Below are 23,772 nucleotides of genomic sequence, written 5' to 3' on the forward strand. Positions count from 1 at the left end.
GAAAACCAGAAAGCTTGGTCCTATTTCTGGTTGTGTCATGGAGGTTCCCCAGCTGTGGTGTCTGCTTGTTTTTATAAATGGTTGCCACCCATTCTTCGGAGAGGAGAGGATCACCACGGAAGACTACTGAAATATTTAAGCTTCTTAAGTAAAAAGGACTAGATGAGGACAAGCACAATCATTATTATTTCATTAACTAGCTTTTGGGCTGCAGCCTTAACAAGACAATGCATTGCTTCAAATGTAATGAAAAATATTACAGGACTTAAGTGAAGGTCCAAGGGATTTTTGGCAGATTGATGGCAATAAAGTGGATTTTAGGAAGGAAAATTTTTGTCCACTTTGGCTGCTGCAGTATGTCAGACTTTCAATTTTTTTAAAAAATTTGTCTCTGTGAGACAGAAAATTAATTCCGTTCCAGAACAAGTTTATTCTTACAACACACCAAGTTCAAACTTCCCACAAGGGTCTCTGTCACGGCAGGTCAGCCCGTGAATAGAAGAGCTGGGCCCTAAAGTGATAAATCCAGCTCCCAGGGGCCCCGGACTCACTCTGTCTGGCCTGACAATTCCCTTTAGGAAAATCCTTCTAACCCCATTACTAATACTGAGTCACTACCACCCAGTTCTATCTCTCTATGTATAAGAAGAGGAGCTACGAACAAATCACATTCATCACTCTGAGTTTTCCTTATCTTCCAGTCTCGGTTTCATTTCTCTTTAATATATCTTTACCAAAGAGTTGACAAAAGTAATTGCTATCCCTTAGATATGAAAAAGCCTCCACTCTTTTCACCGTGCTAGGCCGACTGCCAGCTGTGGGCTCCAGGTGGGCCATGCCAGGAGGCTCGGAGACACTCCCAGCCCAGATCCAGGGCTGTGTCAGAGGTTGACAGCCTTTCTCATCATCTCTGGTCGTCTTGCTCTATGTCCTTCAGCCCCCAGGTCAGTCCTGACTGCCTGTTACCCTGCATCTCTCTCCAGTCAGCATTTCCATCGAGAACAGCCCAGATTATGACCCTCTGTTTCCTTGTCACTCACACTGTCTCTGAGTTCAGTCCATCTTTTTGGTCTCAGACTATTTTCTGCTGCCATCCCTAATTACATCTGGTTTTTATTATTTTTTTGTAAGGTTTTTTGTGTGTGTGTGCAGACTATTTTTAAACTCTTCACTGAATTTTGTTTTTTTTTTTTTTAATAATATTGCATCTGTTTTATATTTTGTTTTTTTTTCACCATGAGTCATGCGGGATCTGAGCTCCCTGACCAGGGGTCGAACCCACAGCCCCTGCATTGGAAGGTGCAGTCTTAACCACTGGACTGCCAGGGAAGTCCCCTGTCTGGTTTGTAACACAGGCGTCTTTGGCTCCCTGTCCTCGCCTGGGGTTTGTAACCTGCTGCCAGGGGACTGCATTCTCGATGTGCACCGAAAACACAGACCGGACCCAGGGCCGGGCTCTGGCAGCCATAGTCCATGCATCTCACCTGGGCAGGGTCCACGTCGTTTAGCATCACCACAGACGTGCAGTGATAATCCAGGACCAGCCTCCAGAAGTCTTTCACCGTGTTTGGCAGAGGATGCTGGGTGACTATGAAAGCCGAGGGCTGTTTATAGCTCTGCAGACACAAACAAGAGAGATCCAAATGGACCCGGGAGAACGTGACAGGAGGGAGCTAAGTTATTTTGTACACATGGGAGCTCGTGACACAAAACACTGAACATATTTAACAACTGTTGAATTCTATCACCACGGTCCATGCCAAAACAGGCCAAAAATAGACTCATCTGCAGAAAAACAATGCTACGAAGTCACCTCACTTTGATACTTAGAAAACTTAATAAGTATCTCCTACAATTTGTTTGGTATTTCTGGTAGAAAGGCAACGTCGACTCTACACACAACTAATTTAATGGAGAAAATTTAACTTTACTTTAAAATATGCATGATTAAGATAGTTCCGTTTCTCCTAAAATCTGTGCCCTTATTGTTTAAATGTGTGAGATGGTGTTACTTATTCCTGCCATCCAAGGACACACACGCTTTTGACAGCTCTGCAGAGCATCAGACAAGCTTAAATACCTTTTTACCGATATCCCACCAATAGAATTAAAATTTCTGCATTAGCACTGAAAATCCCCATTCACTTTTCCCATCAATTGAATAGCAAATGCTCATTCAGTTAGAAGTAAATAGACTGACAGGAGGTAATGGGTTGTGTATATCTGTGCTGACAGGCAATTTCTCCCCCATGTTAATTACTGCCTAAATCAGGAGGAATGGGAACTAAAATAATGCTGCAAACCATATTATCCCACTTCACTGCCTTCCTGACTTCATAGCTGTCTCTGGCTCTCTGGGCAGCAGGTTAAAAGACTGAAGTGCTCAGAGCGCTGCCGACACACCCCTCATTTATCAGCCCTCCTGGACCGGGGTCTCCCACAGACCAAGAACGTTGGTCCTGACACAGAAACAGATACAGAGGCAGAAGTGCACTTCGTTGAAAGCACAGTTCACGGCTTTAAAGGAAACCAGGGAGAGGACCCAGGTGCTGCCCCTAGAGGAATATCCCGCCGTGTCCTGCTCAGGGAGGGGGTGCGGGGGTGGGGGGGCTCACGTCCATGAGGGCCGCGTTGATGTAGTTGCTGCTCTCGCCGTCGATGGTGATGAGGAAGGGCAGGCAGCGGTCGGGCGGCAGGATGTCCATGCAGCGGTTCTTCTCGTGGTTTCGGGGCAGGAGTGCGATGCTGCAGTCTTCCACACGCAGGGTCGGCGTCACCATGTTCAGGGTCTGGGGGACAGAGCAGGCACGCTTGGCAGGAGAACCCCGTCTTGTGTGCAGACCTCAGGGGACCCCCTGTGTCCTGCGGCTGATGGCCCCACTCCCCACTCCCTGGACCCCACTTACACAATGAGATTTTTATTTCTCTTTAATCTTCAGGACTCTGTGCACAGGCAGAGCCCATCAGACACAAGGACTGCTGTGTGTATGCCAGATCAGGTGCCAATGAGTTCAGCTAGGACTGGACACCGGGGTTTGGAGGAAGGAGGTTGGCACGGGTCAGGCTGGAGTTAGGTGTGGAGTCAGGTGCGTTCAGACCCCAGGCGAGCATGAGAAATGGCACAGAGTACTTGAGGGGCACTAGTGGTAAAGAACCTGCCTGCGAATGCGGGAGACCTAACAGATGCGAGTTTGATCCTGGGCTGGGAAGATCCCCTGGAGGAAGGCAGGGCAACCCACTCCAGTATCCTTGCCTGGAGAATCCCATGGACAGAGGAGCCTGGTGGGCTACAGTCCACAGGGTCACAAAGAGTAGGACACGACTAAATGACTTAGAACACATGCACTCTTGCCAGCAAGCACCCTGCATGTGCCTGGCTTGGTCTAGCCATCGGGGTTACACTGTGGGTTGGTCTGACATCTGCTCCCTGGGCAGAGGTAGGGGAGGGGAGGGCCTGGCTCTGCCAGACCAGTGGGTCTCGATGTGGGGATACTAACTACATCAGCACGTGGTCTGGCTGTCAGGATGGTGTGTAGGGGGCAGGGCTCAGGCATTCAGTGGGCAGTGGCCAGGGATGCCACTGAACACCTGACAGGACAGCCCCCCGGCCATGGGCAACTGAGCCCCCAGCGCCAACAGTGCTGAGGCTGAGAGGGCTTAAGGGTTCTGGAGCCGACTCGGAGGTTCTTCTTAGGAGCAAGGTCACAGCCTTGTCCCTTTAGCACGACCTACCCGGAATTCCTCCTTGATCTGGCTCGAATTGGTCTGTGGGTCCAGCTTGTTCATGTCATAGTAGAGAGATCTGACCTGGGAAGCGGGCACCGAGGTGTCCCCGCAGAGACAGGCTTCCAGAATGGCATCGTGGATGAACACGTACTGCTCCTGGGGAAGCAGAGAAACCAAGGTAACTCCCAGGAACCAGAGGAGGACAGGAGGTAGCCCCTCGCGGACCAGAGAACAGTGGTTCACCCGTCACAGAGCACACCTTCCTTCTGGAGAGAAGGCCGGGGAGGGGACCTGGCTGCTCGGAGCGGGCTGTCCCAGGGCCAGTAATCCTGTCCCCCTCCAATGGAAGGGCAGGGCATTAGTGATTGGCCACATGCGGAGGACAGCGGAAGGAGAGGTAAGCAGGGGCTCAGTGCAGAAGGCTTCAACACGCTGATGGAAACCACTCAGATGCTGGGGCTTCCCAGGTGGTGCTAGTGGTAGAGAAACCGCCTGTCAATGCAGGAGACATAAAAGATGTGGGTTCGATCCAGGGGTCAGGGAGGTCCCCTGGAGAAGGGAATGGCCACTGACTTCAGTATTCTTGCCTGGAGAATCCCACGGACAGAGGAGCTTGGTGGGCTACAGTTCATAGGGTCGCACACGGTTGGACACGACTAAAGCGACTTAACATGCACGCACATTAGTAAAAACATTAATTTCCTAGGAGCAGGGTGGAATACTTTTTCTCAAACACTTAAGTTCCTGAAACACCTTGAATTCTAACTTAGAGAAGTTCCAGAGTGCTTCCAGAAAGTGGGCAAATTCCCACGATGCCAGGCCACTCACTGGACAGAATTTTTAAGGACAGTCAGAAGAGAAGGAAATGCACAGAGATTACCCTTAAAAATCACTCTGCAAATGCCTGCCTATCCTCAGGGGTGGTCTCGCTCTGGTTACCAGATAGTTTAAAAGACACAATAAAAAGAAACAGTATTGAAATCCTGAAGGCTTCAAAGTGGAGCCTCGACCAGGACCCTGGATGCAGAAGCAAGGGGAAAGCTGGGCTTGGGGAGCAGATTCTGTTACCTGGCAGACTCCTGGCCTTTTTCACGTGTTTATGAGAGAAGAAAGAAAAGGAAGGAAGGAGGAGGGTGGGAAGAAAGGATGGCCATGCGCCTCGCCTTTCCTGCCGGGCGTTTCTGAAATCAGAACCGCAGGTTCTCTCCGGCCTCCCCCCGCCCCTTGGCCCTGGGACATGGGCCGCGGGGGCGTGGACGGGGGACGGGGGATGGGGGCAGAAGGGGCGGGACGAGGGTTCAGTACCTCGGTCTGCACCATGTTCACCCTCCGAGACCGCAGCTCGCGCACGCAGTTGTAGATGTCCACCACCCCTTCCCGCTCGGCCATGTCCAGCATGATGTCAATGACGATGAAACAGCCGGTCCTGCCCGCACCAGCACTGCACGGAGACGGGGGCTCAGTCAGCGGGGGCAGAAGGGACCCCCGCTGCTGCATCCTTTTAGATCCTCGCTGGGGTGAAATTCACAGAACGTGGAATGACCACCAGAAGGTGTACAACCCAGTGGCGCCTGGCACCCTCGCAACGCAATCAACGCCTCTGTCGAGTTCCCAAACATTTCCATCACCCCAAGGGGACTCGCATCCGCTGCCCTCGCTCGGCCCCCACTCACCTGCAGTGCACCACCAACGGGCCTGCGTTGGGCGGGCTCTTGGATTTCACCTGCCGGACAAAGCCCAGCAGCCCAGTGGCGTGGTAGGGGACCCCATGGTCCGGCCAGCCCGTGAAGTGGAACTGTCTGATCTCTCGGATTTCGTGGACGCCTCGCTGCCAGGGGCCGGGAGAGAACACAGGGAAATAGACAATGAGGTGCCAGGAGGGCACCAAGGACCCTCAGCATCAGGGAGCCTGGGGCTGGGTACTGCTGGGAAGAAAGTAATTCTCCAAGGTAACACAGACTCTGAGAGTTCATCACAGGGAGGGGATGTTTGTAGGGGTGGAATGGGAGGTGATGCTTTGGGAACACGTGAATTTACAGGTGCAACAGCAGTGAGTGGATAGTGGTGGGCGCTGACACTCCTCGAGCCTCCCTTCTAAGCTGTAGTCTCTGTTAACAGTCTGCGTGTCACTGTCACTCACATCCTATGGTGTGAGGAGCGGGCCCCGAGACACAGATTGGGAGCAGGAGGGGTCTAAGGGGTGTTTATGTCTCAAGACAAGCAGCCGAGACGCAGACCCCTGCTCAGCTCTTCCGTGTCCTGGTGTCATCTGTGCCGGGCACTTGGGCTGTGCACATGCCTATGTGTACAGGAAGGCTCCTGGAAGAAGGACTGCTTCCATCCAGACAGGCCAGAGGACCACTTTTCATTGGATCTCAAGTTTGGTAGGCTTCTCTTTCTAATTGGGGTAAACACTGAACCCGTGCATCTGGTCATCAACAATCATATGCAAACACAGCTCTTCAGGTCTGACTCCAGGGTCTAGAGTGGCAGAGGTGTCTTCAGTGGTTGGCTTTCAGGAGGTAGGCATGTCAGCAAATATGAACCATGGAAACCAAGAGGTATTTTTGCTGGAATTCTATGTTAGATCAGTAAACTGAAGAGGGAGGGTAGTCTGCCATACAACTGAAGCAGAGGCAGAAGGAAACAGACTACAAGCATTTTTTTTTTTTTAATTTACTTTTGTGTTTTGAGAATAACTAAGTTGATTTATGGGCTTCCCTGATGGCTCAGGGAATCTGAGCTGCCAATGAAGGAGACATGGGTTCCATCTCTGGGTTCAGGAAGATCTCCTGGAGAAGGAAATGGTAACCCACTCCAGTATTCTTGCCTGGAGACTACCACGGACAGAAAGCCTGGTGGCCTATAGTCCATGGGGTTGCAAAGAGTTGGACATGACTGAGCAACTAAGTACGTTAAATTGATTTTTATCCATTTTTTTCTTCCTAACTATGAATCTATGCAGGAAGACTGTGTTTTAAAACAAGAGTCTGTTTTGAAAACAATTATCAGGTAACCTGAGATAAAACTTGACTTTCCCCCTTTTCCCTTTCCAGCACTGTTTCCTGGACACCATCTCTGTGTTAGGCCCTGGGTGTGGTCTTACTATCTCAACACAAACTGTTCAGGAACCCTATATTCACCATCAGTCACTGTTTGTGGAAACTTAGCCAGGAAGAAATTTATGTGCTTTGAAAGACCAGAAGAGGCAAACAACTATAGCTTCTAAAGATAAGAGTTGTTTGCTATCAGGGTGTTCATTTGTCTTGGTTTAATAACACAAAAGTGCAGAACCTTCATTTCTCTTAGAAAATCATGCTGTTCTTTAGTTGGTTTATGCCGTCAGGGATTCACAAAGGAAAATCAACACTGTCATTGCTAAATACGCTCTGTGACCCCAGAGCAAGATTCCTAGGTGGTTAGGAGCCCACATTTCCTCTTGCTGAAACCATAAAAGTTGGCCAGAGCCTCCATCAGAAGACAAATGGTGAGGTTGTGTCATCCCTGAGTGCTCCCCTGGATTTACCTAGGACGACAGGGCAGGGGTGGTCCCAGGAAAGGGAAAAGCCTATAATAAATATTTCTTCATTCCAAAGAGGACAAGAGAGCACTTATGTCCCCAATACACTGTTAATTTTAATTTTTTTGAGCACTTCTTTTTCTAGGTTTCAGATGTAGCATCCCCAAATTCTGAACTCCATCCATCATGGGGTAGGGAAGGGGCGTCCAACTGATGCAAGGCTCATTCTCTCAGCAGGGTAAATGTCAGCGTCTGGGATGCAGCAAACCTCTTTCCAAAATAAACTTTGCTCTCTAATGTGCTCACTACTTATGAGACAAGCAATGGAGTGGCTTCTGAGTTACTTCTCACTCTTGTTCACCGACGTGGCAGTTCCCTCTTTTGCTGTTTTGTAGTATATTTGGGGGGATAGATCATAGATGTGATTGGTGATCACAGCCCCAACACGTTGCAAGTTGATATCAAGTATATTTTTGTTTTTCATTAACAAGATTTTGTTGTTGTTCAGTTACTAAGTCACGTCTGACTCTTTGCGACCCCATGGACTGTAGCATGCCAGGCTCCTCTGTCCTCTACTGTCTCCCGGAGTTCGCTCAACAAGACTTAATGTGATATAAATCAGTATCATCATTATATATATAAATTGAAGTAAATATTAATGCTATATAAAGGTGTCTGTATAGCCAAAGCTATGGTCTTTCCAGTAGTCATGTATGGATGTGAGAGTTGGACCACAAAGAAGGCTGAGTGCCAAAGAGTTGATGCTTTCGAACTATGGTGCTGGAGAAGACTCTTGAAAGTCCCTTGGGAAGCAAGGAGATCAAACCAGTCAATCCTAAAGGAAATCGACCCTGAATATTCATTGGAAGGACTGATACTGAAGCTGAAGCTCTGATACTTTGGCCACGTTAGGTGAAGAGCCAACTTATTGGAAAAGACCCTGATGCTGGGAAAGATTGAGGGCAAGAGGAGAAGGGGGCAACAGAGGATGAGATGGTAGGATGGCATCACTGACTCAATGGACATGAGTTTGAGCAAGCTCTGGAAGATAGTGAGGGATAGGAAAGTCTGCTGCAGTCGGTGGGGTCACAAAGAATTGGACACGACTTAGTCACTGAACAACAATAAAAGGTGTGATATTTATTTCATTCTCCTTGTACTATAATGGGAAGAAAGACGCCTAGTAGAGCCTAACCCAGAGAGGGTGCTTGATAATTAAGTGTGGGATGGATGAATCCCTAGGTGTATGTTCTTTCTGACAGGTTTCAGGCCATATTCCTGCTTTTCTGAGCCCTAGGCACCTCCTTGCAGAGGGAATTTGGTGTCTGTAGCCAGCTTCCTTGCTGCCAGCATCAGCGAGGATAGATTTCCCTGACAACTTAGATCCACAGAAGCTTTTCAGCTGTCTTCCTCCAGCCAGGATGGGCACTTTGTCATTTAACATCTGTTCAGTTCCGGGTCATTAGCCTCATGGGAAAGGAGAGAGGACCGCCCCATGCAAAACAGGCATTGATCAGTTTCAAATTGCAAACCTTCCTGCTTGTTTGCAGAATGAAGCCCAAACCTATTTTTCACCTTTAGGTCCCTTGATGTAAATCCTCTCAAAATAGAATCAGAACTGCAGGACTCTCAAAGCACACATTTCACTTGGCTGTTCCTCTCTCTGTTTTTTTTTTTCTAAGTTTCCTTTCTAATGAGGAAGTTTAAAACCTACAAGAAGTGCTCCGCAAAGTACTAACGATTTGTTTTCCTTAAAGATTCCAATTGCCTGGTTAGAAAATCACTAACATGTCATTCTGATTTCCCCAAATGCCTTAACAAGCTCCTCATCCTTCCTTTCCTTCCACCAGCTCTTTGCTGGCTGTCTTAGGACTAAAATACCTGGGTGTTTCAGAAACATTTTTGGGCAACTGGGGATAGAGAACACTAAGAGGTTAAAAAAAGAGCAAAGAAACAAACAAATCCTTCCTTTAGCCACTGAGATGCATTTTCAGCTTATTAGAGAGCTGACTATTGTTCAAAGAACTCCATGTTTAAGTGATGGCTTTCGGATGATTTTTTTTTTTTTAAAGAAAAAAATATTCGGGGTCTTTTATCACTATCTGTTTTAATACAGTTATTCATGAGTGCTCTTGCCAAGAGCCATACAAAAATCCTCCATATGCTTTTCTTTTTTTCCCTCCTGATTCTGCCTAAAAAGGAAAAAAAAACTGACATCAAAGTGTGAGGTTCAGAACTTAAAGAATTGAGTCAACCAGAACTCCACATTCTTTGAAGTCTTCCAGCCTCCTGTCTGCTTATTAAAAAAGACAGGCTAAGGGAAAAAAAATGCTAAATAGTATGAGAAACAGATTAAAATAAACGAAAGTCTCTTCAGCCTTGTGATTCTATGACAAATAGGGTTTTGAAAGTCAGGAGTGGTGTTCAAAACATCAGGGTAAATGAGCCAGGAAGCAAACGCTGCCATTTCTTCATTTCCCACAACTGGTCTCGTTAGTCTGGAAACTGCGTTCAGATGCAGGGGGAATGAGGGCTGGAACCAACTGCCCAGAGGTTCGCTTACAACCCTGGGGTCTCTAAGAGAACCCACCACTGGGAAACTTGTACCAGCATCGCTAGGCGCAGTGTAGGGCTCAGCTGCAGAGAATCAGCTCTGGACAGAAGCCTGGGGACTCCAGAGACAACGCCAGGGGTCCCCTTCTTGGAGGACAGCAAGGCAGAGAACTCGCCGGACACATCATCTCCGCTCCCCGCCCCCCGCAGCCTACCTGTGACACTTCTCGGGACGGACTGCAGTGTGCTTCTCCTCCGGGCCCTCCCTATGTCGGCAGAAAGAGGGGAGTAAGGAGATTCCCTGTTATGCTCAGAGCAGCAGCCCCATCCATGCGCATGGGATGAGCATTCGGGACGCCGCGCCCGCAGGGACCGAGGGCTGAAACCAGCATGGGAGTGAGTGAATGGAGAAGCTGGTTCATGCAGAAGTGTCCCGCGTCTACTTATGTATGTTTCCAGGTAGACGCTTCCACCTGGAAAGTCCATCATCTGCATGAAACCACAGGCTGAGAAAGGCTTGAGGACGTGAAGGGCATCCAGGAGGAGTTAGAACCCGTGTCTCCACACTGATGCTAACTCAGTACCGGGGAACCCACATGGACATACAACATGAAGGACATTTATCAACTGCCTCTGAACAAGGACAGAGAGACGGGCTGAACAATACTAACCAGGTTGAAAAGAAAAAGGAAGTGGACAGCTAAGTGTATCTTTTGGATTAGCTGCAAAATACATATTCCTATGAAATGGGAGAGTTCAGGTGAGACCACGGATGAACTATCCCGGATAAGTTAATGAGGCTGGTATCATTAATGTCTGACTGTAGCTTTTCAAAAATAGTGTGAAAGCTTACCTTTTCAACAGCAAACGTTCTTATCACATATTCTGCCAGTAGCTCTGTTTCTATTAGGGTAACTTTAATGTCTTTATAGATCTCCGTGTCATCTGGCCAGTATTTGCAGCATTTGACCTTTAGAAAACACAAAGGAAATGAGGCTAAAGTGGGTTTTTTTTTTTTTTTTGAGTTCTCTAAATGATGGGTCACAGTATAATTTATAGGATACAATTTGTGCACAAAATCAGAAATATAGCTTAACTTTTTTCTTTTTAGATCACCTGTATATTTTTTTCTCTCCCCAGAATAAAACACAATTTGAGTCATGGGAGGAATAAAACCTAGGAAAATGGTCTAAAGTTAACAGATTGTATTTATACTACAAATATCCCAGTTACAGTAACCATTCATTTCTTGTCTATTTCTACTCAGGAGTGGCCTGGAAAAATAAACTACAAAAGGTGGCTTGCAATATTTTAGCTCCTCTGAACTTTAAATTTCTTCTAGTTTCAGAAATTGATGGAACATTTTGGAGGAGGACCGAGCAGGAAATTGGAGCCAAAAGTCAATTTTTTTTTTTTCTGAAGAAGGCAATAGCTATGTGTTTTTCTCAAGTTACAATTACAGATTCATTTTTTGTCTAAGTAAATTCAGTGTACAAAACCTGGTGAACTCTCCATGTTAATGAGTTCTTCAGTCACCCTAGCACGAAACCTGGAGATCCTTCTTCAAAACCCAACCAAGTGCCAGGTCAAGCAAGCAGTTGAAACAGCTTTCAAATGTTTTCCAGCTTTTTATTCCCTCCGCCACCATCTTCCTTAAGGCTCTGCTAACTTCCTGTGTGGACATTGCTTCTTAAGAAGCTGCAAAAACCCTTCCAAGTGTGGTCCCCCTGGCACTGACTTGCTCTGCTCAGTAAACTTCTATTTCCAATGATTGCCCATGAAATTAAAGGGAAATTAACTTTGGCCTGGCACGTAGAGGTCTTTTTTGTACTTGGCTGCAACTAGACTAGCATCTTCATCCTTATATTTTTATTACCCTTCTTTCGAGTCACATGTATTTTATGTTCAGAGACAAGTGGTCTGCCTGATCCCCTAGCAGACCTCACGGTTCAGACTCCTACTCAGGCCCCTCCCAGTCACACAATTTGTCCAGCTGAACATTTCATCTGTTCTTTGAAGAGTATTTCAAATGCCACACCCCCAAAGTCTTTCCTCCATGGATGTGAGCTCTCTGTTGATGGTCTGATAGGATGTGCCAGTTCTGTTGCAATGACACTGGGTGATGGCCTGCTTATTACCTGCAGGCAAGCAGAGGGCTTTCTATTTCTTATTTCTGCCCCTGGGGTCCAGAAGAGTGGTCATTAGGAGAAAGGAAGCCTCCTTCCAAAGAGATGCTTGTGGGCAGCCTTCTTTGAGCAGAGGCACCTGGCTGGGCGGACCCAGAAGCGGCGGCCGAGCCATTCTGCATCCCGCCCTCCCATCTCATCTCCCAAAATATCCTGAAATGGCTTGTCACATCTGTTTCCAGCCTACTCAAAAGCTTTCTAAATTGGGTTCACTTTAGTATCTTTTTAACTGCTTGGACTTGTGTCAAAAGGAAAGTATGTTTTCTTCTGGATGCAGACTCTCCAGTCAGAGGAGTCTGGGCTTGAGTCGCCTCCTGGCCTCTAAGTTCTGCGGACATGGATATTTACACCAGTGGTTACCGGGTGTCTGTTGGAGCCCAGGCGTGGCAGAACCAGACGCTCCTCTCCTCTGACCATGCTGCCCCGCTGCAGCCCAGTGCTCCCCGCACGGCCTCACCACCTAAGGCACCAGACAGTCTTCAGCCCAGAACGCCAGTTACCTGGCATCTCAGTGCCACTTCCATCCGGCCATCACTTGGGCACCCCGTGGCCGAGGCTGCTGTCTGGCTGTCATTGTGGAGGGTGGCGGGGGTGCATGATGGGTTCCTCCCTCCAACGGGGCATGGTTGCTGGTTTTAAAATTCACAAACGTGAAACAGTACAGGAAGCAGAATAACTCTTGGATTTCTAACTGCCTTCACAAAGGGTCATTTTTAGTCAGCAGCCCAAATGATCCCATGTACAATAAAGTCAGAGACCCCTGGACACTCGGGCTGTAGCTCCCAGGCTGGCCACACATTACTGTGACCTTCACGGTGTCTTTGGAAGAGGGCATGGCAACCCAGTCCAGTATTCTTGCCTGGGGAATCCCATGGACAGAGGAGCCTGGCGGGGTTGCAAAGAGTTGGGCATGACTGAGCGTGCTTGCATGCATGCAGGAATTAGGAAAGGGTCCTGTGATGTGGGGGTGGGGAGAGCTTCACACCCAGTAGAGCTGAAAGGAGCCACAGAGACAGTTTCCAAACACTCCTCTTCCAGAGTATCACGACTGTCAGATCCAGCTCTTCCTGCCTGGACTCTGCTTTGAGACCCTGGGTTCTCATGACCATGACCTCAGCAGTGGCCAGCTCGAGGGGACAGCCAGCAGGGGCCAGGGCTGGCCTACCCACCCCTCGCTTCCTTCTCGCCCTGGCTCGTGTCCTGAAAGGAGGGAACAAGAGGCTGGCCCAGGGACTGAGAGGGACTCACTCCAGAGATGAGTGGATGGTGGCTGGGAGAGGCTGCGGACAGGTCCCAAGAGCAGAGCTCTTTGGAAGAGAAGCTCACGGTCAATTATGCTGTCTTCAGTCTCTCCAGGCCCGGCTTCAGGGACAGATCCGAACAGACAGCCCTGAAATGACTTAGCTGCCTTGTCTCTTGGGGTGGGAGGAGGTAGGAGGAGGTAGAAGGGGGTAGGAGGGGAAGAGGCAGGAAGAAAAGACACATCCGATGGCAGCATCCTCCATTCATATCCCTGATCACAAGTGGCTCTGTTTTGTGGATGCTCCCGTATCACCAGCTCTTCGGGTGGCAGGATGGAGGCTGGGGCAGACTGTGAAGGTCTGTTTCTGTGCTGGGCCAAGGACTCATTTTGCTAAAAAGCCTGTGATCATGGAGGATGAAGTCAGCCCTTCACCGTGGCCACCACTGCCCCATCGAAAAGACACAACCATTGAGGAGGCAGCAGGCGGGAAAAAAGACAAAGGCGCTGGTACAAGTTTTGATCCATTAAGGGGTTTTCGGCAGACTCTTTCTAAAAAGACATCCAGAGAGAGTGACCACAGTTCTGTTAACAGCTGTGTCAGGGGTCGGCTGAGCGTGGCTTTGCTGGGGACACTGTTGACAAGAGTGGGGACGTTGCAGGGAAGCACAGTGAGCGAAGAGCGCTGGTTAAGAGCCGCCTGCCAGCGAAGCTTCCAAGACAACAGGTCTATAGTGTGCAGGATTTTTTGTCTTCCACAGAGATCTCGCAGCAATGAGAACATTCACTCAGTTAAATATCCAGATTTCTTTGGCCCTTGTGTGATAAAGTCAGATGGAGGTGCACTGGCATTTTTCTTGCTGACTTGTGTTGCAGCCGATGATGTGTGCCCCTGAGCCTTGGGTTTCTCATGCACATAATGGGACTACAGCATTGTTTTTAGGGAGACTGTGGAGAGTAAGGGAGACAGTCTGTATAAAACAGTACCTGGCCTGTCCCAGGTTCCCAGCTCCTCGCTCCGACACCTGCCGCATTTGGCCCTGCCCTCTCCTTTGGGCAGCACGTCTGAAGCCTGCGCTAACCGCTGGAGGTCTGGATGGTGTGAATCTGGGGGAATCACTTCATGGCACTAGCAAATCCCTCTTCAGGCTTCTGCCTCAACCTCCTCCTGCAGGGCTTCTGGTTTTCTCTCTGGTCTTCCATTAGCATCTCTCAATGAATGGATATACAGTACTCAGAATGTACACAACGTCATGTCTCTGTCCGTAACATTTCTTTTCATCTGCCGTAAAGAAACTCGTGGCCCGAGGCCTCCGGTGGAATTCCAAGTGTCATCTTGCAGACCTCCCTAGTAAATGTCCTGTTCTTTTTCTCTCCTACCTAACTAGCTGACAAACCATCAGCACTTTGAAGAAACACATATACCCAGGCTGCTTTTTCCTCACCTTGTTCCACAGATTGGACTTGACTTTTAGCCATTCCTGAAATTTAAATCATCCTGCAGAAGGATGGAGACTTGCTGCCACCGAGGACAATGATTAGCATGTGGCCCTCTCTTGGGGCCTCCATTCTTCAGTTGTAAAATGGGATAGTGCAGACTTTTCCTAGTTTTATGTTAAAGTTACAGAGGAAGGCAAGGCTTGAATCAGCTACATTGATATGTTGGTTGATGGTGGATCACAATGCAGAGGAATACTTACTGAATGAGTATAAGTTCATCAAAGGTTAAGGCTATCTTTACTCAGGTCACAAAATGTCAATCTTAAATACCCAATTCGTTAAAAAAAAAAAAAAAGATCGATGAAAGGCAATCATGAGAGTTCAAGACAGAAAAATTTCAGTAATGCCTACAAAAATAATCTCTCTTCCCTTTCACATACGAACTGGATGTCTTGGAACAACTTAAGAGATTCTGTAAAAAAAATTATTATTTTGTACTGCTACATATTACCTATGTTATTATTATTATTTTTTAACTATTAAACTATTTCCACATGTTATTAAGGGGAAAATCTTTCCTTTCTCTTACTTCTTCAATTGATCTTGGATCTGGTGGGTTTTTGTAGAAAACCAAGTGTTCTTTGTATTAAGGCTCCAGGTGCATATGGAACCTTAATACATCTTCCTTGTAGGTGAAGAAGTGAAAGTGTTAGTCGCTCAGTCATGTCCGACTTTTTGTGACTCCATGGACTATCGCCCGGCAGACTCCTCTGTCTATGGGATTCTCCAGGCAAGAATACTGGGATGGGTAGCCATTCCCTTCTCCAGGGGATCTTCCCAACCCAGGGATCAACCCTGGGTCTCCTGCACTGGTATGTGGATTCTTTACCATCTGAGCCACCAGGGAAACCCATCTTGCATGTGAATTAGAGCTTATTCTGACATCCAGTGTTCACCTTCAACTTTTTTCTTTTGTTACTCTTTTAGTGACAAATGTGAAAGGAACTACAAGACAATCTCTTTGGGAAGATGATAATCTTTACAGCATCCATCAGTTCCCTTGCATCTCTTATATATTGATGGGGGTGAGCATCTCTGGTTCCTGCTTCTCTTGGCTCCAAGACTCTTTACCACCTGTTATCAGAACTATTCAGGGCAGCTCAACAATCATCTTCCTACATGACTCCGAGACCTCATTTGGATTTTTAATAAACAGTTACATCCTAATGAAGTCTTCATCAAACTGACTAAATATGTTTAGAAATCATTAGCTTAAATTACCAGTGCAAAAAAGAACCTCCTTTGGGAGAGCCCCAGACTGGGTTCCCAGACTTTTGGCAGATGAATTAGTACAACAACACAGCAGAGTCGGTGGGAGTTCCTGGGAACCAGGCGTTGGATAAAGAGCTCAGGGTCCCTCCGGTGGGTTCATTAAAGGGGGAATCAACCGCAACACACCCGACGCAATTTACATGCCAGGTGTGCGGCTGTCGGCAGGTGCCAAGGAAACTGACAAGGGTCCCTTCCCACAACACACGGGCTGCGGGGATGCGCCTGGGCGGCCAGGAGGCCTTAGATAATGACGGGTCCTGGCAGGTGTATGGGGGGGAGCCCTGCAGGAGGGGAGTGTGGTTTCTGAGTCCTCTGCACAGGTGCTGGGACCGGAGGCCTCCCAGAGGCTCCAACCGGGGCAATTACAGCGGCCTAATGCAGGGCGCTCCAGGGCAGAGATCCGGGGAAAGCTGCCGGGCTCTGACTTAATGAATCAAGTCTGTGTAAACAAACAGCGTTGGCCTGGCTCATGCCTGATTCATGAAGCACCCGCTGTGTGCAGTCAACATGGTAAAGCAGCTAGTTGCTGCCCTTAAAAACCATGTCCTTTTCATTTCTTCAGTGGTTTGTCGTCGCTGTTTTCAAGCGTGGAACGTGGGCATGTCGTCTCTTGACAAATGTGCAGGAGGGACAATGGGAAATGGCCTGGAATGAGGTCTGACCTTTTCCCGGAGGGCATGTGACCTCTTGTCAACACCCCCAGATCACACCAGACGTTTCAAGGACAGACGCCATGAAGCACATCACTAATTGAATTCAGGCCAGTCCACGGGGCTGACGGTGGCAGGGGAGGACTCTTAGGGCTTACCACGTCCCTGCAAACTGGGTGAGGATCTGGAAGGATTTTTTTTTTTTTTTTTTTAATAAGCTTACCAGACCTAAAATTCCTGAGTTTCTGAGGCTGTGGGCTTCCATTTAAGGCTGAACTTGAACCCTGGCCCCTGCTCTCCCCTTCAGCTGCACACTATTAGCTGAAGTGTCCACGGCTATTTGTCAGAAAGAATTGTTTCCATCAAAAATATCAACAGGGGCCACCTTGTATGGGACGGGTCCTGATGGAAGGAACAGAGGCCACCTATTTATTCCAAGGCAGGCAACTCAGAGTGGAGCCTGCATACCACTAAAAGGTGCCACGTCTAACAGACAGTGGGCTCTAATGTCTGAGGCTTTTTCACTGGAATCATTTCATAGCATAGTCTTCCTTTGACCTGTTAGCCAAACACCATGCTGTCCCGATTTTTCCTTAAAGAAAGAGGGTTTATCATATGAGAACAGCTCATGTCTAGTCACTGGGTCCTGAGACAGCACATTTTGAAATTTCAAGTAAGCAAAAAATACGTGCATGCCTTTATTTTAAAAAAATCCAGTAGTAGTTGTTATTTTTAATAATTACCTACTTTTCAAAATAATTTAGCTTGGGATTATTTTAAGTGAAGTGAAGTTGCTCAGTCGTGTTCGACTCTTTGTGACCCCATGGACTGTAGCCTACCATGCTCCTCTGTCCATGGGATTTTCCAGGCAAGAATACTGGAGTGGGTTGCCATTTCCTTCTCCAGAGGATTTTAAGTGAGCTCTGATGCAAATATGTTGTTGTTCAGTCTCTAAGTTGTGACTCTTTGTCACCCCAGGGACTGCAGCACACCAGGCTTCCCTGCCCTTCACTAGCTCCTGGAGTTTGCTCAAACTCATGTCCATTGAGTCACTGATGCCATCGAACCATCTCATCCTCTGTTGCCCTCTTCTCTTCCTGCCTTCAGTGTTTCACAGCATCAGGGACTTTGCCAATGAGTTGGCTCTTCACATCAGGTGGCCAAAGTATTGGAGCTTCAGTTTCACCATCAGTCCTTCCAGGGATATTGAATATTCAGGGTTGATTTCCTTTAGGATTGATTGGTTTGACCTCTTTGCTGTCCAAGGGACTCTCAAGAGTCTTCTTCAACACCACAGTACAAAAGCATCAATTCTTCAGCACTCAACCTTCTTTATGGTCCAACTCTCACATCTACACATGACTACTGGAAAAACCATAGCTTTGAGTATACATAAAATCTGGTAAATAACTCAATGAATATTGTTATCAGGAAAGCAAAGCAGAGTGAAGCAGTCTCCATATCTCTTCCTCCTCAACACACGAGGCAGTGAACACATGTATGTGAGACGAGTGAGGACTCAGAATCAATCATACATTTCAGGGGAAGAAACAGGTAAAACATTGAGCTTGGCTGTTTCACAGTGAACCTAGTGGATACCGACTGCTCTAGGTGGGGCAAATTCTCCTTCATTAGCTTTGTTGGGCATTTCCTGAGCTCCAGGAGGGAGAGACCACAAATTTATAATGCTGTCTCCTCCCTAAAGGAGTTTGCTTTTATGGCAGAGTTGAAAATTTGTTTTTTTTTCAGTAGTCATTACTGCTTTTATAGCAACCTAGTGATTTGGGGGTGAAAAGGTAATTTATTTATTTTTAAGTATTTATTTATTTGTTTGCTTATTTGGTTGTGCCCAGTCTTAGTTTCAGCATGTAGGATCTTTAGTTGTGGCACATGGGATCTAGTTTCCTGACCGGAGATGGAACTTGGGGCCCTACATTGGGAGTATGGTCTTAGCCACTGGACCACCTGGGAAGTCCCAAGGAAGGTAATTCATAAATGGCACTATAGGTCTCAGTTGTGCTGGAGAAAAGGTAAGGGTTACCTTAATACTTATGTTTAGGAAGTCCTCAGAATGGGGTGGGAACTCCTCTAACCACCTGCCATGTAGAGACTCATTTAATCTTTACCAGATCCCTATAAAGCAGGTGGCATGAAATCTACACTGCCCAGGTGAGGGGCTGGTGGTGGGGAGCTCAGCGACCCCTTCTAGGCTGGTCACACAAGGAGCTCCCCCCATCCCCCCAGGCCAGCTTCCCTGCTCTCAGCATCTCCCAGGAGACAGGGAATCCAAAGGCGTAAATGGCTTTTACACTGTTGGCAGTAAACCTGTGCTTTTTCAGTTTTTATACTTTATCTAATAGTCCCGTAGCTTCTCCCCTCTTGTCTCATCACTTTACTAATATCCTTTACAGAAACTTTTACATTTTAATGGTCAATTTTCCCTGTCCTTTTCTTAATGTGATGAGCTTTTGGTCTCTTTGAAACACTCCTAAAACAAAGGACATAAATGTGCCCTCCATATTTTCTTCTAAGTTTTAAAGCATTTAAAACTTTTGGTTTTGTTTGGTGTTCAATTTGGGGCTTTTCTTTTAGTCCACATGAATAACCAAACGTGCCAGTTCAATTGATGGAAAAGCTCATGTTTTTCCCACTAATTACACATTTTCCTACAAATGCCTACATCAACATCTGGGCTCTCATTTTTTGATCTGTTGATGTATTTATTTCTTCCTGATTTGCGGTGTCTATCATTTTCCCTTTTGCTATGTTCTTGTCTGGTTTTGATATCAAGTTTATACTAGCCTCTTAAAATGGGGAAATAGTCTCTCTTTTTCTCTTCTCAGAATATTTTTTAATAAGATTTGAGTTACCCATTCCTTGAATATTTAGCAGCATATATCTATAATACAATTGAGAGTAATACTTTGCATGGGTCACTTTTTAACTATAATTCACTTTTTACATACTTTTTGTCTCTTCAGAATTTCTGTTTCTTTTTGAGTCAGTTTTGGAAAATCAAATTTGTTAAGAAAATGGTTGATTTTATCTAGATTTTCAAATTTATTGTTATTCATGTTATCTGTTATGTTAAAAATGTATCATGTTCCCACTACTTGTTATTTCTGATTTCTTTTCTTCCGATTGCCAGATGGTTGTCAATTCCATCAGTCCTTCCACAAAACCTTTTCGATCATGGTGATCTTTGTTATTGTTTCTTTGATTTTTATTTAATAACGTTCTGCTCTGGTGTTAGTTTCCTTAGTTTACCCTGTTCCTCACTTATCTTCTTGAATTAGATGCTTAATTAGTCTTCTAGTAAGAACCTTGAAGAACATATATATACTTTGGGTACCATTTGCTTGGCATCCTACACGCTCACTACATGATGATGCTTCACGATTCACAGTTCGAAGTATTTTCTGAGTGATATGAGGCTGTTGTGCTTTGACCCATGAATTAGTGGAAGCGTTTTCTCACCAGAGCCTAAGTGAGGACCCATCTGCCTCTGTCATTTCCCTGTTCTGGTGCCGGGCTGGCTTCCTTCTCCTTTGCCCCTCCCCCGTTTCCCCCTTGGTCCTTTATCTGAGCATCTACCCTTTGTGAGTTTAGGTTTCCTGTGGCCGTCTTAGTTCAAATTCTTAGCACTTTACATGTCCAAGGCGTTAGAACTCAAGATCCAAGCTCATGAGACTAAAGCCCTACCCCACTTGTCAGGACCCACGGGCACCATCTCGTCAGCCTCTAGTGGGAGCCTGTTGCCCCCTCCCCGCTTTCTCTGGTCTCTAGTCCTTGCTTCTTCTCTGTTCTCTAGTCGTTTACTTTCTTAAGAGCTAAGTTAAACATTTTTAACATTTATGTTTACATATACATTTATATTTTATATTAAATACATTAAAACTCATTTACATTTTATCTACAATTTCAGGATGTTGGTTAAGAGGAGGATTTTCAGGTTCTTTGGCTTGTCATCTTTGCTAGAATTTTAACTACCTCCCACTTTTTAAGTCTCTCTTCTTCCTGGTTTGTGCTTCCTGAGATCTTCTGAAAATCCATTTGTAAGAACAGCTTTATTGAAGAAGTGTAACTGATGTACTGAGTTAGCCCAAAAGTTCGTTTGGGTTTCTGTAGGGTGTTAAGGAAAAGCTCGAATGAACTTTTGGGCTAACCCAATACAGAGAACTTCAGGTGCACAACTGGATGGCTTCTGAAATAGTGAATGCCCTTGGTTCAATCACTACAACCAAGGTCAGGGGCAATATCCACTACCTCCTGTGGTTTCTTACATGCCTTGGGCTTTGTGCATGTGTGCGTGTGTGTGCGCGTGTGTGTGTGTGTGTGTGTGTGTACTAAGAGCACTTGACATGAGGTCTACCCTCCTAACAAATTAGTGGGTGACACTGTATTGCTGACTACAAGCAAGCTTTGTACAGCAGATCTCTAGAACTTGTGCCTCTGGAGTAACTGAGACCTTATACCCGCTGAACATCAACCCCAGCTTCCCCTCCCCCAATCCCTGGTGCCCACTCCTGCACTTTCTGCTTCTGTGACTTGACTCTTCTCCATCACTCACTCCTATGGGTGGACTAGTCCAGTGCCTGCCCTGTTTAAGTGGCTTACTTCACCTGACCTGACATCCTTCAGATGCAACGGAGTTGTCAATGGCAGGATTTCTTTTTTAAGACCGACAGAGAATCTTAAGAAACAACCCCTCTATCGCTTCTGCCTCTAATATTTCAGTTGGAGGCTAATCTCTAGGCACAGAGTAAATCTTACAATGTCAACATCTCTAAGAAGTGACGGGTCCTCCAGCAGAACCATGGAAATGGCCTCACTATTCAATAGAGCAGCTGCATCCTGTCTTCTCGCTTTCAAATTCCCCTTTGGGAATAATCCTGTTGCATCCTATGACTGAGATCTTAACTACTGAAGAATTTCCTGGTTAAATAAAAATAGCTCATCCACAGTTAATACAGATGAAGTAACCTAAGACCTCGGGGGCGGAGTGTGGTCCCCACTTCACAGGTCAGGAGAGGGAGGAAAGGGACGATCTAAGAGAGAGGAGATGCTGGAATTCTAAGCCTGGGATTGACTCCAGGGCTGTGGGCTGTTCTCAGGGAGGATTTTCCCCCAGGTGGGGAATGCAGGCCTGCCTCCTGGGGGCTCCCCTTGTGCTCTGACACCCAAGCACCAGCATGCATGCTTCACTATGTTTTTGTGTTGTTGTGCGCTCAATATATCTGGGCAACAACTGCTTTTAAATCCTGAGTGCCTTTCCTGTCTGTTGCTATCGCAACAAATGAAAGCAATTCAGGCTATGTTTACTGATAATTTATAAGCAAGGACAGCAAGCCAGAGGAGGAGCCTAGTGGTTAGCATTTTCGGAAGGACACAACACTGCATCCAGGGCTGGCTCCTGCCCTCCTTCACACAGGTGTCTAAGGAAGGAACAGACGACTGGGAGGCGGAGAGGCCACTTACCCGCCCCACTTCCACCAGGTTGGTCACCATGACGATGCTTGCTGTGTTCTCGTGCCACACCATCCTCCAGAAGTCAGAGATCGTCTCCTGCATCGGCCCTGCAGCAAAACACAGCAGAGACTTGTGTTGTCTCTGGGAGCTTGCACCTGCGGCACTTCCGGGGCTCACAAAGAAATCTCCGGACAGCCGTAGGCAGTCCCTGCATCCCTCTAGGTGGACGGAGCTCTCCCTTCTAGTGTTGATGTGGTGGTGGGGGGCACTCTTCCTATAATAGCACCCTTAGAAACACGGAATTTTTCACTCATGGTTTAATTTTCTCATGTCATCCAACGTATCTGTATTTGAGCCCTTTTTGCCCTTCTTAAATGACTGCTGTGAAAGAAAGTTATTTCTTCATCATTTAGCTATTTATCTCTATAATACTCGAGAGTGCGATTTTAAAAAAAAAAGGGGGGTACCATCACTCGATCTGCTAACAACTGGCGATATCCAGGGAAGCTGTCTATAGAATGAAATGAGCCTCTATAGGAAAGATGGCCTTTCCTGGTTTCTAGTATTTTTCTTAATCTGTGCTATCTGTCAAATTAATCCTGTCTAGAGTTTTCACCTAACACCTTCCAGTGAGTTTGGAGTTTCGAGCACTTGTACTTCCTGTCACTGACCATGATCTGCTTTCCCAGCTCCTGGGATCTGAGATTAAGGAGCTCTTTTTATGGACTGGAAAAAAAAAGGGAAAATCTGTGTTACAAAATGCCAGTGCTATAGACACTGTAAAGGCACAGAAAGCTGGAATTTAAACTTTCTTTAAATGCAGATATTTTAAAAAAAGACCCAAACTCTATGTTCAAACATGTTTGAAGGTCTCCATGTAATAGAATAAATCTTTTTTGGATAAATCTTCATGGTTACTATTTATTTCAGTGTGTCAGTAACACATAATTAAAAACTAAGGTTAACTAGCATATTAGCCTTTTCTACTAAAATTACAAAGGACTTATCTCTGACCATTCCCAATTTACATGCAATTTTTCTGCAGTGTTTATCACTTTTTGAAGCCCACCATGGATGCTATTTTAATACTATGTTTATATTTTCACATTTGTCAATTTCTTTGCTCCCTTTCAAACAATTTTAGAACTTTTGTCTAGCTCATCTTTTAATTTTTCACAATCACGAAATACATTCTTCAGGAATTTCTTAAGGTTCTGCTGGTGGCAAGCTCTCAGAATTATTTGCTGAAAACATATTTAGACAGTTTTATTGGGTGCGTATTTCTACAGTGACGTTTACTCTGTGGTTTCCATTTTAACAGTGTAAGTCTTTATATGACCAGTAGACATGTGGGGAAAGGAGAGGAAGACGCCTTCAAAGGTGGATGGGCTGGACAGCTGTGCTGTTGGATCTGGACGTTGTAGATTCCCGGGTTTGGAGTGTGAATATGTGAATATGTGAGCCTGGGATCTGCCTCTGGCTTTGAACTGAGTGTGTGACGTAGGGCAAGTTATTTGGTCATGAAAAAAGACAAACAACCCAATTTACCAATGAAAATGGGCAGTGCACTTGAAAAGACATTTCTCTAATGCTCAACATCATTAGTCATTAGGAAAATGCAAACCACAGCCACAGTAAGATACCATCTCATACCCC

The 23,772-nt window shown here is 46.4% G+C and overlaps 1 protein-coding gene across 6 annotated transcripts in view; it reads right to left on the reverse strand.

Moving 5' to 3' along the window:
- The window catches only part of PTPRM (protein tyrosine phosphatase receptor type M), a 660,655-nt gene that overhangs the window by 22,340 nt on the left and 614,543 nt on the right, over window positions 1-23,772 (reverse strand). For 3 of the 6 annotated variants that reach the window (XM_040264643.1, XM_040264642.1, XM_040264641.1), the window contains 8 exons: window positions 22,126-22,223; window positions 10,653-10,769; window positions 10,015-10,065; window positions 5,400-5,554; window positions 5,032-5,167; window positions 3,733-3,882; window positions 2,616-2,789; window positions 1,485-1,616 (listed from right to left, as the gene is read on the reverse strand). In XM_040264643.1, coding sequence (XP_040120577.1) covers window positions 1,485-1,616; window positions 2,616-2,789; window positions 3,733-3,882; window positions 5,032-5,167; window positions 5,400-5,554; window positions 10,015-10,065; window positions 10,653-10,769; window positions 22,126-22,223 — 1,013 coding nt within the window. The remainder of the gene's footprint in view (window positions 1-1,484; window positions 1,617-2,615; window positions 2,790-3,732; window positions 3,883-5,031; window positions 5,168-5,399; window positions 5,555-10,014; window positions 10,066-10,652; window positions 10,770-22,125; window positions 22,224-23,772) is intronic. The other 3 variants (XM_040264647.1, XM_040264646.1, XM_040264645.1) reach the window with 1 other exon arrangement.

Source organism: Oryx dammah, unplaced genomic scaffold (genome assembly GCF_014754425.2).
Source record: "Oryx dammah isolate SB20612 unplaced genomic scaffold, SCBI_Odam_1.1 HiC_scaffold_22, whole genome shotgun sequence".
Classification (NCBI taxonomy): domain Eukaryota; kingdom Metazoa; phylum Chordata; class Mammalia; order Artiodactyla; family Bovidae; genus Oryx; species Oryx dammah.